A 20,296-nucleotide genomic window follows, 5' to 3' on the forward strand; every position below is an offset into this window, starting at 1 on the left:
CGTATTATTCTATGGATACCTCAAGCTCCATCGAATGTCTCGTTAAAAGAGCAGATACTTGGGAATCCTACGCGATCGGTATAAACAGTTGTTTCTTGATGATGATTAATCACATGGTGGCAAATCCGCTTGATTCATATTACAATAAAGCGAACACAATATGTCAGAAAAAGATAAAGACGTACAAATGACACAGCGAGACGTAAGTAAATATCATCATGGGTGTTAGAAATAAAATTAGAAAGAACTTTATTTACAAGAGTCGAATTTGAACAACCGTTTGACGTCATACAACTGACGTCATTAATCTCAATGCGAATTATCGCGGAATTGTAATGCAACGGTGCATACTTTGTAACTGACTTGAAATCAGTCTTAAGAAAAATTATAAATTAGTTTTCATTCCCGCTTCGTATTTCTTTGTACATACAACAAATGAGAGAACAAAAATAAATTCGGGGTATCTCTGTTTTCAATTTGAAATCGACTTCGTCGCCGAGCACGACATCGCCTCAACACGGATCGTAATTTAACATCGTTCGTATTAAGAACGTAAACAGTTATTTCTTTGCTCAGGTGCAGAAACTGCAGCTTATGAAAATATTCGAGCAATTCGTCGACCACCGCGATGCGCGTACACAGAGGTACCTAATGCTTGTATCATTTTGACTCAGACGCGTACAGCGCAGCGGCCAATATTTGTTGCATTTGTATTCTGACGTCGAGCTTCTTGACGTCGGGGACTTGTTTCATCATCGGCAAAAGCGAAAGGAGAAACATCCGGTCGTAATCCTCGTCCTGGATCATCGGCTGACTGTGGGAAGACAAAATGTCGTGGATATCGTTGTCGAACGAGTTCAACGACGTTTCGCAAATCTGCGTCGAGTATCGACCCCGCATTTTCGGCTGGCCCATGCTCATCGACACGTTGTTGTATTCCCTCGAGGTGCTCGGTTGCACGGCCGGAAAATCATATTCCTCGATCACGGGGTTGTCCATTTCGCTATCGCTGTCCGGGTGATGGGGCGAAGCCTTTTTGACCAGATTTCTGAAAATTCGAACTAGTCAACCATTTTGTACAAAGATCTCAACTCCTAATTCCTCTCAACGACGAGAACCGCCAAGTCGGCACGGAATTAAAATACCTTTTGTTCTCGACGGTCGGCAGAAGAAAGTACAACTGGTCGAAGTAAATATATTTCTTCCTTTTTCGTGCGGCCGGACCAGCTTTTTGCGAGCGTTGCATCTTCAGCTCCTTCATGAAGTAATCCCTGATGTTCCTCCATTTCCCGCGTAAATTCTTCTCTGAAACACAAATACAGCCCATGTCTCATCAGCCACCGCATCGTAAAGACCAGTAGCAAGAAAATTATTGAAATATTGGTGTAAATTCAAGTCGCAGCTTCGAAGCTCGCAGTCTTTCTCCAGCCAAACGGCTTAATTATCGGCTCGAGGGGTTCGCTGCGCATGCGCAGACCGCAGCCGTGCCCATCTGCGAGGACGCGTACACAAGAACGAGAACAATTTTCAACGGTAAGCCGTCGGTGGTCGGTGGGTGATTTTACCCGCAAAGCGGGCACGGAGTCCGTTTTATAAGCGTCGATGGCGAGGCGCGAATAGAGGATTGGTAAACGGGGAGGGCGTGGAGCAAAGCGCCTTGATTTCTATCGATTCACGGCCATTCGGCCACGGCGACGGCAGTCTGCGTCTTTCTCCGGACGCAGGCTGCGGTCGCGGGGTTTTACAGGCTTGATAAAACGATCGCGTGATTGTTAAAATTCGATTCTTCGTCCGCATTACACTCGTGACATCGCTATAGATAAGTCGATTTCGGAACAAGGGGTACATATCGGAGGGAATCTCGGAATATTCCTCCGCTCGTAACGACCAGCTATGCCGGAAACGCACGTGGTTGATTCGAGACGGTATTATCCGTACGACGATAATCAGAGTGGCCGGCCGGGCAGCGTGATCGATGAAGGAACGAACGGTGCGGTGCGAGGAGGATATACTGCATACTTATACCCTACCTTCAGTGTTTCTCTCCTCGTTCGTCAAGCCGTCCCAATTGGGCACCATCACCTGGCACATTTCGTCCCAAGCGTCCATCTTAGCATTCCTGTCGTTATACTCGTCGCAGTTAACGTCGTAAATAGCCGGCCGCTTCTGTATCTCAATGATAAACTTTTCAGTGTCGAACATTGTCTCTCCGTCCCTCTCGTCTGTATTTTGTTTACGCCTTGCGCCCTTCCCCCCTCTCTCTCTCTCTCTCGCTCTCTCCCTCTCTCTGCAATTACGCTCGCGGCTGGCGGGATTCACGCGGCGAGAAAAACACCCGAGACGACTGCACCTGCACCGGCATTCGTCCCCTGATCGGCAGCTTGAACGGGGTCTGCGGCTCTCCGCGCACCGATGCGGACTGCGGACGGCGGACAAACCGCCTCGCCTTGACTCGGCCGCCCGCGGCGCGTGTTCAGCGTTGCGAGTCGTGACGCGGCGGAACCTACGCAGCGGCGTTGCCACATCTACAACCCGTCAGCCCCGCCGCCCGGCCGCTTCCGCCCCGACGCCTTCATTCCGCGGAAGACGCGCGCCGTCCTCGCGCCGATTATGTCGGCTGACTCGCCTTTTCACCTGCGCTATTCGCCCGGCTGCGTGAGGAGAAAAAGGGAAAGAATCGTGCGCCTCGCGTCCGTCGGCCACGTCGGAGCTGCAGTGCCTGGCGGATTTCCTTTCGACGCATTGCTTCGTAGATTACTCGCACGCGTACAAGTTGTTACGTATTCTATCGAAATCTCGCCCCCTTTCACCTTTGCTCACTACGTTTAACCACGGCTAGTTTTGACAATTTTCGTTAATATTGATACAACGTATCGATCGAGAGCGGGTGTATCTACTCGTTTCCGGAAATCACCTCGAGTCGTTACGTCCTTGATAATAATACCGTGTAAGCATGTGTTCCGCTGCACGTGGAGGTCGCGCGGCAGCCCTGCGGAGGATAGAGAAAATGATCGCGGATCCCTGATGGCGCGGAATCGAACAAAACTGAGACGAGGGTCAAATCCACTCTGAATCGCTTCCGTGACCGCGACACTCGCCCGGTTTGACGGAACCTGCAGAAATGTCAGTGCGGGTCTCGGGGCTGCTCGAAAAGTAACGAAATTTTTAGGAAAGTGAGCATCGAAGACCCGCTGAAAACGGTCTCGACGCAGTAGTCAATTAATATCGGGAATGACTTTGTCAATTTCCTTGGCAGTATTAGGGAAATACCGGGTGCAGTGTTGGGAATGGGTTTTTTTTAGCACCGCGATGAGAACCCGTGGACTCATACCTGTCCCGAGGAAATCGACGGGTCGGGATCGGTCCGGTTCAGCGCGGAATGAGGCAGGCAGACAAGCATGGCCAATCCGGCGAATACACACCCACCGCGGCGGCGAAATATACGCACACCAAAGAAAAGGCTGCGACACCGTAGCGGCGAACCAATATTTGCCAGCGGCATTCCTCGCGGAGATATTCCGTTCGCGATAAGTCGGCTGGACGGACGGGACGGTTCGAACCTCAAGCTCAGTCCCTGCGTACAAAAAAGAATCTGAAACTGCAATTTTTCGATGGTACAATTGGTGTCGCTGGTAGTCTGAATCCAGAATTCCGACCAGATTCCGCAATAGCTTCGGCCGCCATTTTGAATCTATAATTCAACTAGTCGAATATCGATGATAAAAAAAAAAAAAAAAATTGTCACGACATTGTCGAGATGCAGATAGTCGAATCTACAAGTTTAGTTCCGATCATTTTTAGTGAATAGTTGAAAATAGCCGAGTTATTTGACAAAAACAAATTCCCCCGTAAATTCAAGATGGCGGCCAAAGCTATAGCAGAATCTCGACGAAATTCTGGAACCGGACTACCAGCGATCCCTCCCAACTATTGAAAAAAGAAAATTGTGACATGTAAAAATTCCAATTTCAAATGTAAGCATATTCCGACTGGACTACTCGATCAAAGCCGAGTGTGGCAGAGTTACTCGGCGGTTACGGCAGGCGTCGCGACGCGGCGAGCCTCCCAGATGTCCGCGCTTGTAGCCGACGGTGGCCTACCGGAAACGTCGGACGCACGTTCTCGGAGCCAATTTTAACCGCCGGCCAAGTTGTACCTGTGGCCTTCCTTCGGGGCGGGCATACCGGGTGTTCAGCCGGCTTGCCCCGTTTTCCATCCGCAAGGGCCGCGGCGCGGCCGGAACTGACAGACCCCAAACGATTATCGTATCTTTGAGTAATTTTGATAATCTAATCTTATTTCCGTTTAACTTAGACAGACTGGTGCATGGGTCGAAGATTGGATACTTTTTCGTTATCTGCAGATCGCGATATTTTCGCATGCTCGGTATTCACCAAATTAATACATTCGCAAGCTAGATATATACGATGATTTTCGTGAAAGTATACGAGAAAAAATATATTTAAATTATAAACTAACTTCATTACAAATAACTTTGAAATCGTTAAAACTCCACCAAATTCGTTCGATTTCACTCTATCTAAGATGACTGATTTTGATCAGATGCCTAGTGGTTTATAAACTCCCTGAAATCGATTCTACCTTTTTACGTTATTCAATTCGATATTCAAACACGTTGATCAAAATCGATATTAATGCAATCTTAAAAAAAAATTATATTTTACCGAACCATTGTGATAAGAGAAAGAGTCTTGGCGATATTATAGATAAGAGTTTCTCGAATAAGTGACTACAGAGTGAAAACGAGCAATGTACCACATTCTTTACCACTCTAAACTTGAACTAAAAAATCTATAGGTATTCAAGTTCTTGCATATAATTTTCATATTTTATTTTCTTGTCTTTTTAGAAAAGTTATCACAGCTTATATGGAATATATGATAATTAGATGAGTAATAAATCTAATTGCTTATTTTTGATTCGCGCCAACCTCTTTAAACTTCACAAAAATAATCATTATCATCAGAAGAATCGCGCTTACCGATCAAGTACTAAAATTTGTTGTTGCAGAAAATACAACTAAAGCGTAAGTTATTAATCAAGAATACTATATGGGGTGTAACGGACTCCGAAGTATTCAAAAAAATTCAATAATATCTTAGGGCTGGGTAGTGTAACACATGTAAGCAAAACGAGGGTGTGGGAGGGATGGGGGGGGGTCGAGATCATATGCTGTCAGAAGTTCTTTATCCTCGACACTACAGACTCTTGGCCGCAGAGGCGGAAGTCGGCGTATTAATTATAATACGTCGGAATACGCCGCAGTTCCGCTGTACAAATTCAATTACGAATAACGTTTGTGTGGGTTCTAATTATTGCGATATATTAGGATGAACCTTTCTGGACGTCTGGTTAATTCTCGATCAACGAACCCTTGCGGATCAACGAACCGGAAAACTTGAACCGACCTCGTATTCTGAAATTCCATATTCATGCACAGTCTGGCATTTATCCTCAGGCACGTATTGAAAGTTTCTTATTCAGAATCGAACTCCAACAAGGTACTTGTGTGTGCGAAAGAATATTCCGCGATTTGCCAAAATTTAAAAGTTATTTCAAAATTCCGAGAAATTTCAGATTATCATTCCAGTTCATGTGTCTGAAAAATTTTTGTTTTTAGATTTGGTTCACTATTCGTGGGATGAATCGGGATCAAAAATATGAAAATTCTACAGTATGCTCGTATAATATCGTACACGTATATTACAACATCGACTCGAGGATTGTCTGTAAAAAGTTTAGTGAGCAAGTTTTTTCGCGCTCATGCGGCAGGAGTTTTCTGTCTCTTGTACAAAGTTTTTACTCCGCACGGACAGACTCCGCGAGCAAATCCACCTCCGGATTGTTGTAGTTCGCCGCAAGTTTAGCCGAGCGTATCTTTCTGAGCTGCGCAATTTCACGAATTTGTTGCCAAATGAATCAGGAATTATTCACAGAGCTGTGACTTTCGTTAATCATACATAAGATACGATTCAGAGATAATACACAAATTTATATATCACCAGAATTTAGGGTTGGTCACTTACTCATTTAAACTTACTCATTTTGCTCGACACGCGTAGCAACCGCTAGAATTGTACAACTTCTCCTCCAGAACTTGGAGGAAAGGGTTGGGTTGAAAATTTTCTTTTACTGCTGCCTCAACGACGTTGAAATTTCGGAAAAATTTACATATCCGACAAAACTGGAACGCATGCGATTTTTTTTTTGAGTACTGAAAAATCTGTTGAAATTTTTAATATTTGATAGTTGATAAAATTTGTTTTTACGAATTTCAACGTGAAGTTTTCGATACTAAACAAAAAAAAACGAACGCATCTCAGATTTTACAAAAACTTTTGTTTCGAGATACAAAACGTAGCCATCGAAGGATGTTAGGATATCTCAATTTTGAAATTCCCGAAAGTAGCCTTTTTTCGAAATTTCAACTTCGTTGAGGCAGTAGTAAAAACAAATTTTCAGCCCAACCCTTTCGCGTAAGCTATTTTTTAGTTAAAAGAGTGTAAGGATCTCGGAGAAATGCGAAATCTAGAAGATACCGTTTTCTGAACCGCCCTAAAATACGTACACACATAGTTTGGAATTTGAATCATTTACGTTTACTTCATTTTATTATTACACTCTCAAAGATAGGCATACGTGTATAACACATGAACGAATTTTCTACGAGGTTGAAGGTAGTAACGTTACCGTAACGACGAATGATTACGAAAAATCGTTAGCGTCACAACTTTCAGATTGTCTAAAATTTAGTAAACATTAACAAACAAAACGTGCTCATATTTTGTAAATTCAACTCCTTGATAATCATTCCGAAATTGCAAACTCATGACTCTTTCCCCGATGTTTCCTTACTTCAACGTCACTAACTTCAGGTCTCTTAATTTTGTCCGATCGAGAAGCAGTCGGCCCACCATTTCCTCACCCAATAAAGAGCGGGATGTCAGGAGCAAGGAGGAACCCATGCAATGCGCGTGTGCGGGAGTGTGGCGTGATCAGCGATCCTGCGTCTCTTCTATATTGATCTCTTTACCCGACGGTCGGTCGTCTCGCCGCGGCTGGGATCCACGTGAATTGCAGCCACGGGCGGATTCCCCTCCTTCGCCTTCACCCCTCGGTTTCTTCCTCTATTCGTCCTACGCTCGGTGCTCGGGATGCTGCAGGTCCATCTCCCGACACATTTTTCCCCCCACGTCTGCCTGAGAATGAGTACCGTTAAAAGCGCAAACTCGCGCAGAACGCGAGATTTCCCCTCGTCTCCTGCGACTTCCTGTATTACAATCAGACCCAAACCTGGCTTCGGATGCTTGCGATTCACGCCGGTAACACGATCGTAATTACTTCAGGAAACCTCTCGGCCTACTGCACGTCGATGTCGATATCAAAATTCTTTTTTCTCGGTCGAGAATCGTATTCGTTCCTCGAAGTGGAATTGAAACTATTCCTTTTTTCCTTCTGTACCTTTTTTCTTACCGCTTAACTGATCGTAACGTCGATCTGAAATCAAACTCGCCAACTTTATTCAGGATGTAAAGAATTATACAAAGTGCTACTTTCGTCAGTAAAAAGAAACGTCGTTTCTGAGTGCCCGCATACCTAATAGTCGAACTATGATTCATTACGGTCTTTGGCGGACGTACTCGGACGGATTGTATTATACCAATTATCGGTCTTTGTCCGATAGCAGACTATTCTTACTATTCTAAGAACTAATCAGGAAGATCAGCCGTGACCACAAAGAATACGTCTGACGATTTCAGAGTTTCAGTCTGGGAGAGGCGACGAAAGCTCTGTGCCGTTGCATCGTCATATTGTTTTCTAATTGACTCGAAAATTTGCTTCGGTTACGTACAGTCGCAGAGGCAAACGAATTCGAACCAATTTAAAAACCGAACTATCACTTAATTGGCTGCTCCTGAACGCGGGATATTTTTTAACCAATGGGAAAGCGCCTCTCGTGTTGCGCGATGCCCATTGTGCGCGGAAGTTGGCGGGGATAAAGCCGGCTCTATATTCTCTCTCTCGAAAGGTTGCGGGACATTTTCCTCGATCAGTTGCTCGCCGGCGAGAAACCAGTACAGCTCGTGTTTATATTCTCTGACAAGGTTCAAGAAGCTTCGTTAATACGTACAAACGATACAATGGCTGATTTTTACGGCAAGAAGTACAAGCTCAGCAGCAGCGAAAACTTTGAGGAATTTATGAAGGGTTTGGGTATGTATATGATTAAATTTATCGCGATCGTATCTCCTTCTTATATTTATACATACGTATAGTTTAATATTCGATGCGGAGTAGCGGAATTGGTCCTTCGAAACATCATGAAACTGTTACTAATAACCAAATATCCTGGTTGTAGCATCAACGTTTATTTGTCAAGTATTTTCGGGATCAGTTTTTTTCCCCCGGTATACTCCGGCAGTTGGGCAGCCCAATGGAAATGCAACAAAAGAAAAAAAAAAAATTTTTCCATTACACCCTTTTTTATGCTTGAGAAACCTCTTTAAATTCGAGATAATATTATGTACTACGGTTAAGGCGTGTTTCACACTGCATATACCGGGTAGATTCATTTCTCTCCTTGCAAAGAAAATTGGCCGGGTATCGTAGCTGCCATACAATCGTATCGAGCGAAGTACCTACGTGTCTATACATATAGATAAAACGCTCCTTCAAAATATCAATCACCTGTGGACTCCGGTTCAATTGGTCATATAATAACGACTGACGGCTTTTATGTTATCTCAAACCACCGGTATCAAAATCGGGGTACTTGGACGATAATTAATCCGTCGTGAGAAGTCACCTGTTCTGAGATCGTGATTCACACTCGCGGATCTAGATAATAATCGAAACTCGTTATCGCGATGAGAAATGCGGCGATTCCCGCACGGTAATTGGTCGAGGGAACATTCATCATTCGATCGTGACAATGTATGCCTGGTACATGCGTGCACAGTACTTGCGATAATGCGCGTTTGAAGCATGAAAAAATGACATGTTTCCGTTACGCTGTAAAGTATGAAACACGAAGCATTCCCAACGTCTTACCATTTTTTATTTTTATTTCCTCAATCTCTGCTTCTCTGCCCACCGCCACAACGTGACTCGGACATTCTTTCTTTACGCCGAGAATAACTTCTCCGCGCCCTAATGGTCTACTGCGGAAGAGCGATATAGAGGTGAAGATAAATCGCGAGGAAGACCTTCTGTGAATACCCGAGACAAAACGAAATGGGATAACAGCGTAACAGGTGTTTGTAACCACAGTGGCTGCAGTTTAAAATCATTATGATTTATGGACGAATGTGTTTCCAACGCATCGTCGGAATACTTGCGCCAGGGGTCAAACGGTCCATCTTCTAACGGAACCTTGTTGTGATCATTAGTGATGCCGATATGAAGCTGCGTATACAGATTTTTCTTTCGGAATGTCGAGGAACCCGTTTCCCACTATCACCTACATTGTCATCGAAAATCTGTCGTCGTATCAGATATCTCAAGATTCGGTGTTACGGTTCTACGCCTCCGTTCTAGATGACGCTACTGTAGTCGATTCCCAACTTCTCAACCTTGACTCACGGAATACGTAATGAAGACAATCAGGCTTGCCGGTCAGTTAACGGCTCGTCTCATCGTCGACCAAATAATCAGATCGTCTCAGCTTTTTCAAACTCTCCAGATTTTCAGCTTTATATTATTTTGCATTCTGTAAACTTCGGACCAGTTATCAGAAAACATATTTTGGGTGCGATAAGAACATTGCGTCGCGTTGTACGTACGGTTGCTACAAAATATAAGTTCAATGTTCGCGTGGCTTCCTACAGTTTCGACATTTTTCGACCATGCGAACTCCAACGCTTGTTCACATGTTAATTTTTCTTTTCGTACACCACAATGTCAACGAGACTTACTGGCGTTCACCTGAATGGCTGCTATATCGAATTTTTACGCTTCCGTGACGATTTATATCAATTATTGGTACACCTCTTCTGCTGGTGTATGTTTCAATTCGAGACAGACATGCGAGATAACGTGTATGATAAAAACTCTGAACGTTGTCACCGCGAGTCAATTCAGAAGATATAGACAAATATTGCCGCAAATTTTCACCTCTCATGAAAAGGCTGCCATTAACGGCAGTTGAATTAATTAATTAATCGACAATATTTCCAACCAGGTTCTAATTTTGAAAGTTCCAATTTTTTTCTTCCAATAAATGTATAATCCATGTGAAGCTAACACCGCGGGGAATGCGATAATGGAACGTACGAGAAAGTATCGCAAGCCCAAGACCGCGCCCCGAATATCCAATGAAATAATCAATTTTCATTCGTTTAGATTAATCGGGATGGATGCATTGACTTAGCACCGACCGTGAAGACGTGCATCCGACTCTTCGACGTTCGTCGATCGCCCGACCGCCCGACAGACAGACCAATTGAGGCCCAATTTAGTCCCTGAATTTATATTCCAATGTAGACTAATAAGCGGCAATCGTGTGGCGAGTGCACATCCAGTGGGACTAAATGCGGGCCCGTCGTCTCGTCGCGATGCTCGCAGCATATCCCCCCTGTGGTATGGTATCAAGCATCGTGATACCGGAGAATACTATCTCTTTCATGTTACACGGCAGTATGTAGAGCTGTGGCTTTTACCTACCTACTCAGATATCCTGGGCCTTATTAATGCAAGCATCGCCTGCACGGTGTCCCATTCCGCTTCGTTACATGCGTGAACGGCAATGAACGAAGAAGATCAATTGTTGAGTAGCTTGTGCGGTAAAAAAATTCGATATTCTCAACAAAAAAAGTGGTAAAGAATTGTTTGACGCGTTTGAATAATTGTTATACAAAATTTGTTTGTTTATTTTATACAATCCTTTTTTACTCGCGTATATCCACCGTTGTAACTATAATGTGCATTTGATTGTAAATCTTTCGCAGTTTAGAATAGTTATCACGAGCCGTTCATAGGTCGATGTGAATTCGTTAACGCCTTAGACTTTGACTCGGTGAGTTTTTTCAGCTAATAGCTGAATGAAGTTAGCTGGTGCGTGGTGCGACAGATCCGAGAAAAAGAACAACGCGTCTGTAGGGATTCTTGTGTTATCTTTATCGAATTTCGGATCTTGCCAATTTCTGGTCGGTAAAAGCTCTTGGAACGATAACGCGATAAGCATAATTCTCGGTAACAACGTTGAGAAATGCCAAGGACGAGTATTTCAGGAAATCGTTAAAAACGTGTTGAAAGATGGAAAAGAAATGAGAAAAACCGCAAACCGGTATCTGGAACAATGTAACCGAAGGAGCTGGATGCTCGTAACTTGAGAACCTCAGAACGACCTAAGACCAGGGTATCACTTCTTTAGCTGTTCTCACCTCCGCAGCCTGTTGTACCTATTACCATAAATCTGTCTCGTATCGGATCGCAAGGTCCCGACGCAAATCAATGGGGTTCTATCTTGTTGCTGGTACATGGCTTTATATACATATAAATATGTCGAAAATGAGTTGAACAATGTGTGTTACTACACACGATTTCTTTCTATATTTAGCCACTCTCTTGGTCATACCGTCATCAACTTTTATGCATTACGTAGACAGATGCGAGTCAAACGGTATTCGAATGAAAAAAAGTTATGCATAAATTAATAAAAGTAGTCAGATCTGTAATTTTGATGGTATAAGTTATTATTTGCATCAATGGAAAGAAATTTCGTGTAAAGTTTCACATCTGCTGACCATAGAAACAAGCAGATTCATTTACTTATACTTATAATTTTAATTACTTTGTATAGATTTATTTTTACAATGCAGACCGCAGTCGAATTAGCATGATTTCTGAATTGCTGATTATTAGCTGTGGTTGTAGAACGTTTGTAGCTAGTTAGTGCCTTTCGTGCGGAACTTGTCATTTATGTGAATGAGCAATCGGCGAAATATGAAGAATTTGAAGTAGAGTAGTGTGTCGTTATTAGAGCTTAGAATTAGAGAAGTTTGTCGCTTTTATTTCCCTGGGGTAGGTTATAGTAATCGATTTTTCATTTCGGATAAGAGAAGCAAAGCTTGTTAAGCACAATGAGCTTCGTTCCCCATCGCGATGATATAACTATCATTCTTGCGCAATGGTGTTTATCGGATTTCTCTAATCAGTCGGCTTTACTTACTTTTTTTACATCTATTTTCTTTTTTTTTTCTCTTTTTCAACTAATCACCGAGTTGCGTTTAGATAAAATATCCAAGATCGGACTTTGCCGGAAGACTTTATTTAGGGTCTGTAGTTCATTTCGTTGGTGCGGGAAGATGAAATACTGCAGTGGGATTCGTTTACAGTAATCCTCATCAATTACTGTCAACTCTTATTTGCAAAGGTCCGAAATCCGTCAGATCCGTATACATATATTACTTTTCATAAATTATATCTTATAGATACTGGAATTGTATTCTAATTAGAACCCATTAGGCAAGATGACATAAATCATTGTCAATCCGATCAAAGTTTGGATACCAAATTCTGTTTGTGCATTGCACTGCACGGTCTTATCTCAAATGGCCACAACTTTTGAGAGATAATGAGTCCAAAAGATACAAATTAAGAACTTTGATAACAGAATTTATCTTTCTATATTTATAATCCGAGAAGAAAATGTTACAGCGGATTCGGATAAAGATTAATGCTTCGGATTCAGGCATTGATATGATGGAGTTCGTTTTTACTGATAATGTATGTTCGTCACACTGTTTTACATTTTAGCTAACGAACCGATCCATCGTACTGTTATTAATTTTTTACAAAACCACTTCCTCGCAGGTCAGTAAGCCGATCGCTCAAACAGGTTCGATCTTGACTGAGATACTTTAGTGAAAATAAATTTGCTCTGATATCTTATCGACCTTATTTATGACCCCCATGAATGCTAAAATTACTATATACTTATTATGATTTTTGTATCCAGCGCAATATATCTTACCGTCATGGTGACACGTAGATGCTTACAAAAATTTTCATCACAAATTTATCAGCACGCGAATACTTACAATTTTTGTCGGATGTGTATAATCTCTGTATTATACATTTCTTTTTTCTTTCTTCTATATTATACCGAAATATCTGTCAGAATGATTTGTATATTTTTTTTTGAAGACTCATTTCACCCTGTTAGCCTGAGGCAAGTGTAACCGGTTTATGCGCATGGCTTCACGATGAATGTCTGAGGCCATCCGACCCTTCAACCCTTTAAATAAACAAAAATTCCAACCTACTTACCGCCCACGTCGTCTGTGAGCAAACTATACTCCATAGTCAAACAAGTTTGTTAACTCATTGTCCTGTAGAACTTGTTCGGTAAGAAAAACGAATAGCTTTTGTAAATACGTTTTTGTACAATTTTGACTAACCCGTCTGACGCGTTGTACCTCATTTATGTGACAAGCTCGGCATAAAATATAATTTTTGGTATCGGATGCGCCGTATAGTCTTTTCAATACATAATTAAGCCTATTCACGAATAATTTCCCACTGCGATTCTACGAACGACCGGAATCTGTAATCAATTTCCGTTGTAATTGTTTTCTTCTATAATCGCAGGGAAAACGATTCTGTTTTACAATTTATCGCCTCGCGTTGCCGCAATCGCAACGTTCCAAGTTTATGCTGTGGATGTGTAAATGCCCCAGTATGTATGAGCTCTGACAAAAGCATCGGTTCGTTTATTATAAACGCGTGCATTAGTTCGTTCGAAGAACTCGAGAGAGTTAACCTGTCAGCTTGTAATCGTAATGGATATAATTAAAGCATGCAACTAACGTATTTTGCACAATATCGTTTCTGTGCGTTTAATTTAAACACACGCCTGTAATTGCAGACTGACTGAAATACCAGGGGTTTCAAATGAATGGGGAATTCCAATTCGATTCGTCGATAATACTGCACGTCATTTTCAAAAAATGTAAACGTTACAAGTTTGACGGTTCTGTGAATTGTTGGAAACATAACGTGCTCGCTAATCTACTTTGTCGTTTGACGCTGAGTGTCTGCATTCGTTGAAAGTTAGATTTGATACTGTTCGTTGAACTATTCGCAGTTACTCGAAATTCAATAAAATAATTGTTGTACCTTGCACTGAAGAGGTTTCAGTTGTATACCAGCTTGATCACGGATAATGTACATACGTACACCTTACAGGCGTAAAGTGTTATTGAATATGTATAGGTACACAAGCCGAGGCGCGTGTACAGCAGAGGGTCAAACTTCATCGATACCATTATTCCTCCTCCTCTAGCCTCTATCGATCAGTCTCTGATTGGCTCGACCGAATCCTTGCGGACCAATGAATGGTGAGAGCATCTCTATCGGTGTCAGGAGAAAAATATTTTGTCGATTAGAGGAGTCCTATAAAGCTCGGTTGACCGGCTCGTCAGAAGTCAGTCTTACTCAAGCTTTGCAGCTGTGAAAATTTTCAGAGTCCTACCTCAGATCAAGTCGAATCTTACAAATCCGAAATGGCAGACGCATTCATAGGAAAGAAATACAAGCTCGACAAGTCCGAAAATTTTGACGAGTACATGAAGGCTATCGGTAAGTCTCATTTTTTTCGAACTTCGTCGGTTAAGGATATGTACATTCAGAACTAAATTATTACGATTCATCCGGTGTCGAATCTGTAATAAATTATTCGGCTATTTGGTGCTCTGATTTGCACAATTTAGCATCCAACTATTTGTTGTAGTTGGTAGAGACTAGAAAATCGTATTATGAGCTCTCGTGTGATCTCTGACCTCTACCTATGCTTTGCAATTGTTTTGCAAAACTTATCAGTCATTCTCTTGGAAGCATAGACTTGTGAAAAATGTTCAATCACTCGTTAGTTCGTACGCGTATCGCATGAGTTATCTACGTGTAATGCAGAAATTATGTGAAGCCTTCGGTATCCGGATGATCCAGAGGTACAAAAATTTAATTTTTTTTATAATCATTGCAAATTGTTCTACCGGGAGATCGTGAAGCGTGTAGGGGGCTGGATTTACGTTTCATTAAACGGAGTTAATGGTTGTTGTCAAAGTAAAGAGAATGGAGTAAAGAACCGACAACCAGATATAAGTAATGGTTCCACCAGTTTTTCTTCTTCGATCACTATATTAGTATAGATTGCCGGGGTCGTCCTGAATTACAATCGGTTAAATATGATAAATATAGACGGACGTTGTTTCGCATACGATATGATTCGAAGCGTTGTTATGTCATCTACATACAATCATCGGTTATATTCGCAATAATCACGCCCTAGATTCTCATTGGCATTTACATTCAGAGCTTACGAGTGTGTAGCTATGAATTGTGTTTGTCAGGCATCGAAGCTTTGACTGAATGAGCTCAAAGTGATTGAAATACTTGTTTATCTGCGTTAATACCCATTCTAAACTTGGATGCGATCGAGCAAACAGACCTCTTGAACTCCGGTCGCGGATTATAGGAGATAGCAAAAAAAAAAAACTACCACCAAGAATCATTCTGTCAATATTGTTCCTGGACCGGGTCAATTTATGCCACGCGAAGTTTGTGAGATGTTGTAAATGCTTCATTATCACTGTGTAACGTGTTTCACGTCTGTTCAACTCGTTCGACTGCGTCGGCCGCCTGCGGTTTTTATCAACGAATGTTGGTCTCGACGATATTTGATACGTCTCGTCTTTTTTTATGCGGGCAAATTACCAACTGGCAGCCGCATTCGCCTAAACAAACATTATTTTTTTTCGTCTGAACCTCTTTTCAGGAGCAATTTTATCACAAGTTTTGACGTATTATCAGAATGAACAGCTTGCATGAAATTCATCGTGCGGATCATATAATTGCAGTGCATTTCGTTTCAGAATTTCCACATTTCATTACAACTCGTTCAGTTTCCAGACATATATTGTAAAAAAAAAAAAAACAATTAATTTTGTAGTATACGAAATCATATTAGAACAGGAATCACGATCGCTTTCGTATGATAAAGAAAAAAGGAAAGAAGCGGTACAGCGCTAATACCAATACACGTTTTGTATTCCGATTTAACAGGAGTCGGTCTTGTGACCCGGAAGATGGGAAACAGCATCAGCCCGACGGTCGAGTTGACCGAAAACAACGGCGAGTTCGTCTTGAAGACGACCAGCACCTTCAAGAACTCTGAGATCAAATTCAAGCTGGGTGAAGAATTCGACGAGGAGACATTGGACGGTCGTCAAGTGAAGACTGTTATGACCCGCGAAGGAAATAAATTCATTCAAGTTCAGAAGGGAGACAAGGAGACCATAATCGAGCGAGAATTCACGCCGACGGAGATGAAGGCTGTAAGTGTCATACCTATAACGCTGTTATTGCATTCGCCTAAGTGTTATCTGCATCAGTAATTGTTTCCACATCGGGGGACATTTTTTTTTCTACGGTAGCCGCAATAAGCTTGCACAATAACGCAGCGGAGAGGAAATTCGTTGCATTGTTAGTCCGGATCAAGTCTTGTACGGACTTTGACACGCTGCGCACTGTGATGTTACTCTTGCGTGACAGAGTCACTTTACGGGCATAAACTAAGTACGAAATAAACTATTGCTTGTTAACGTAACCGCTGACTCAATCGTCAGTGATGCTATTTTTAAACGGTATAACGCGAACCGTCCGGCAAGGTTCGTTGCAATTAATCTGCCGTACTCAAGACTCGATTTATTAGTTTCATCGTAAAATTCTGGGCGAGTCTTTATTATTTACAATTGCGTGAGACTTTGTGCTTATAGGAACTTTTTATTGTTTCAGGTCATGAAGCTGGGCGACATCGTCTGTACAAGAGTGTACAAAGTTCAAGAATAAGATGAATCATCCGGTGGATATAATTTCCAAAAAGTGCCGAGAGTTTGCCCATTTCTTCGTTTTCACAAAAACTAATCATCGATACGCGTTTACATAGTATTTGAAAAATACTACAAGATACATCTCAAGGCATCATCATATAAGTTTATCGTCACGACGTCTTAGTCATTAACGAAAGAATGTAATTCAAAACTATCGTCACCGAAATTGTGATACAGCAATCGTACACATTCGATACATAATTATGAATTCCCGTTTGTATATGTTGATTTCGAGAGTTTGATATTTTTCTAATTTTCCTATCGTACTAATCGAAACGTTCCAAAGCGAACTTTATCAAATAAAGTTTATTATTTAAAAATGTTTGCGTATAATTATTATTCCTATGTATGCAACAACCTCTTGACCCCGTTTATTGTTGTATATAACATTTCTTTTTAACTTACGACATTCAACTGTATTTTCAAAGATTGTACAAATACGGTATCTAACATAATACATGACGCATATTTCAAAAATTATGAAATAATTCTTTTAGTGCAAAGTGTGATTCTCTTTATCTTATTACAAACTCCCGAAGAGCTGAGGAAGTTCAAGGTTGCCATGAAATGAGGCGAGTCCGTACGCAAACTTCGTTATAAATATCCAGTAGCTTAGCGGAAGCAATAATTTGAATTGGGCGTTACTAGGATTGTTATTGGGATTATAAACGTGAAAAATATGACTCAGGTGAAAGATCAGCTGGTAGAATGGGGAATTTTGTAATGTAACGGTTGGTGACGTACAAATTTTGAAACCGTCTAGCTGATATATGTAGATATTGAAAAAACGAACGTACTTCGTATTTTCTCAACTGATACTCCGTGTGATCGTTATTTTGCAACAGAAATCTTCCGCGCATAGTCTAATGTCGCTGCGATAAGCGGATCAAGAGTTACAGTCGAAAGTCGAAAAGTTTTTGTGTATTTTCTCAGCTGTTGATCGCACTATGTTCTATATTACGTGCCATTTTTGAATTTCGTGGAATTCAAGTAGTCCAGATAGGTCCACCTGAATCGCTTCTGATTGTACAACGAAATGTTTTGGGTTCCAAAATTATCAGAAAGAAGTCTAGGCCCTTTAGATTTTTGCATTCCATATTAGGCGGATTTTTTCCGCCTTGACCTGTTTTACAGTTTACACGTTAAAATGGTGAAACTTTAAAACACGTGCCACGAAGAAGGCGTTCCTAGTACTAATTCTTACATTGCACTAAAATAAGATTTAAATCTTACACATGTATAAAAATGGCTAGCATATCGAGATTCTTCCGTCACTCTCCCAGACGGCAGAAAAAGATTTCCCTCGAGTCCTCGTGAGCTCAGCAAAAACCGCATGGGAAGCTCCCTGAGGTGCCCCACCGTGGAGCCTATGTCCCAAATAACGAGCTCTGCTGTAGCTCCTCGGAAGCTTCTAATAAGTTACCAACCAGAACTTCTGAAAAACTCTGCAGACGCTCTATATAAGCTATTCTACAAAGCTTTGAGGGAGCATTTCTATACAAAAACTCAAAATTAAAGTTCTTAACACAACGCAGTATAACATTTGAGATGGTGATGAGATCGGTGAGTACATGAATTGTTGTAAAAATCCTCAAATGCTCTCTGAAATTTAGCGATTATTATTTATACAATTCGGATTTTAAAAGGAATAAATAAGTGTGACGTTTGTATCGATTCATAGTATGAACATGGACAAGAATTACACTCAGATAAAGAAATAAAGGTGGGCGGGGACGGTAGATTTCACGAAAAACAATCTCACCGAATGATGAAAAATATATTGAAAACCTAAAGGAAATTTGATGTCTTTCAGTCGTACGTTTTGATGCGTTGATCGCAGCGTATTGGAATTGCGCCCAATCCATTTCTCTCGCAAAATTACGTCGATATAGTGCGCCAAAGAATTGATTCCAGCACTTTTCAAAATCTCGAAAATTTTCGCCAAAAACACAAAGGGGTTAGCCTTACTTTTTGTTTGGGCAAAAAACTTTTGGTCTCAGATTCGATTTGAATGACCCTTATCTGACCAATTGGACCCTCAGGAACTCAGAAAACGCAGCGAAAAGAGCGTAGGACCAACAGGAGAGAAACGGCGAGCAAAAAAGCACCTGCTGAAAAATGTCGAAAACACAGGATCTCGTTTATTGGCTGTAACTTTTGATGCGTTGATCGCAGCGTATTGGAATTGCGCCCAATCCATTTCTCTCGCAAAATTACGTCGATATAGTGCGCCAAAGAATTGATTCCAGCACTTTTCAAAATCTCGAAAATTTTCGCCAAAAACACAAAGGGGTTAGCCTTACTTTTTTTTTGGGCAAAAAACTTTTGGTCTCAGATTCGATTTGAATGACCCTTATCTGACCAATTGGACCCTCAGGAACTCAGAAAACGCAGCGAAAAGAGCGTAGGACCAACAGGAGAGAAACGGCGAGCAAAAAAGCACCTGCTGTAAAATGTCGAAAACACAGGATCTCGTTTATTGGCTGTAACTTTTGATGCGTTGATCGCAGCGTATTGGAATTGCGCCCAATCCGTTTCTCTCGCAAAATTACGTCGATATAGTGCGCCAAAGAATTGATTCCAGCACTTTTCAAAATCTCGAAAATTTTCGCCAAAAACACAAAGGGGTTAGCCTTACTTTTTTTTTGGGCAAAAAACTTTTGGTCTCAGATTCGATTTGAATGACCCTTATCTGACCAATTGGACCCTCAGGAACTCAGAAAACGCAGCGAAAAGAGCGTAGGACCAACAGGAGAGAAACGGCGAGCAAAAAAGCACCTGCTGAAAAATGTCGAAAACACAGGATCTCGTTTATTGGCTGTAACTTTTGATGCGTTGATCGCAGCGTATTGGAATTGCGCCCAATCCATTTCTCTCGCAAAATTACGTCGATATAGTGCGCCAAAGAATTGATTCCAGCACTTTTCAAAATCTCGAAAATTTTCGCCAAAAACACAAAGGGGTTAGCCTTACTTTTTTTTTGGGCAAAAAACTTTTGGTCTCAGATTCGATTTGAATGACCCTTATCTGACCAATTGGACCCTCAGGAACTCAGAAAACGCAGCGAAAAGAGCGTAGGACCAACAGGAGAGAAACGGCGAGCAAAAAAGCACCTGCTGTAAAATGTCGAAAACACAGGATCTCGTTTATTGGCTGTAACTTTTGATGCGTTGATCGCAGCGTATTGGAATTGCGCCCAATCCATTTCTCTCGCAAAATTACGTCGATATAGTGCGCCAAAGAATTGATTCCAGCACTTTTCAAAATCTCGAAAATTTTCGCCAAAAACACAAAGGGGTTAGCCTTACTTTTTTTTTGGGCAAAAAACTTTTGGTCTCAGATTCGATTTGAATGACCCTTATCTGACCAATTGGACCCTCAGGAAC

General features: G+C 41.6%; 2 protein-coding genes across 3 annotated transcripts; one reads left to right on the plus strand and one right to left on the minus strand.

The window, feature by feature from the left end:
- Window positions 1-223: 223 nt before the first annotated feature.
- Window positions 224-2,437, minus strand: LOC124178023. The gene is made up of 3 exons (XM_046561088.1): window positions 2,031-2,437; window positions 1,146-1,305; window positions 224-1,048 (listed from the first exon to the last, which is right to left on the minus strand). Exons 1-3 carry the CDS (start codon window positions 2,200-2,202, stop codon window positions 661-663), a joined length of 720 nt encoding a protein of 239 aa, XP_046417044.1. The 5' UTR covers window positions 2,203-2,437; the 3' UTR covers window positions 224-660.
- Window positions 2,438-8,070: 5,633 nt separating this feature from the next.
- Window positions 8,071-17,388, plus strand: LOC124177749 (fatty acid-binding protein, muscle). 2 transcript variants are annotated; one of them, XM_046560514.1, is made up of 3 exons: window positions 8,071-8,235; window positions 16,084-16,355; window positions 16,816-17,388. In XM_046560514.1, exons 1-3 carry the CDS (start codon window positions 8,163-8,165, stop codon window positions 16,867-16,869), a joined length of 399 nt encoding a protein of 132 aa, XP_046416470.1. In that variant the 5' UTR covers window positions 8,071-8,162; the 3' UTR covers window positions 16,870-17,388. The 2 variants fall into 2 exon arrangements, with proteins under 2 accessions (XP_046416470.1, XP_046416468.1); XM_046560512.1 differs by lacking the exon at window positions 8,071-8,235 and adding an exon at window positions 14,438-14,601.
- Window positions 17,389-20,296: the final 2,908 nt, after the last annotated feature.

This window comes from Neodiprion fabricii, chromosome 3 (genome assembly GCF_021155785.1).
Source record: "Neodiprion fabricii isolate iyNeoFabr1 chromosome 3, iyNeoFabr1.1, whole genome shotgun sequence".
NCBI lineage: Eukaryota > Metazoa > Arthropoda > Insecta > Hymenoptera > Diprionidae > Neodiprion > Neodiprion fabricii.

Bases quoted from the DNA above. Each gene is read 5' to 3' on its own strand.
- LOC124178023 (XM_046561088.1), bottom strand. From the start codon at position 2,202: ATGTTCGACACTGAAAAGTTTATCATTGAGATACAGAAGCGGCCGGCT. The intron at 1,306-2,030 runs GTAGGGTATAAG...TTTGTGTTTCAG, and splicing joins CGAGGAGAGAAACACTGAAG to AGAAGAATTTACGCGGGAAA. The intron at 1,049-1,145 runs GTATTTTAATTC...TCGAATTTTCAG, and splicing joins CCGACCGTCGAGAACAAAAG to AAATCTGGTCAAAAAGGCTT.
- LOC124177749 (XM_046560512.1), top strand. From the start codon at position 14,526: ATGGCAGACGCATTCATAGGAAAGAAATACAAGCTCGACAAGTCCGAA. The intron at 14,602-16,083 runs GTAAGTCTCATT...CCGATTTAACAG, and splicing joins CGAGTACATGAAGGCTATCG to GAGTCGGTCTTGTGACCCGG. The intron at 16,356-16,815 runs GTAAGTGTCATA...TTATTGTTTCAG, and splicing joins CGCCGACGGAGATGAAGGCT to GTCATGAAGCTGGGCGACAT.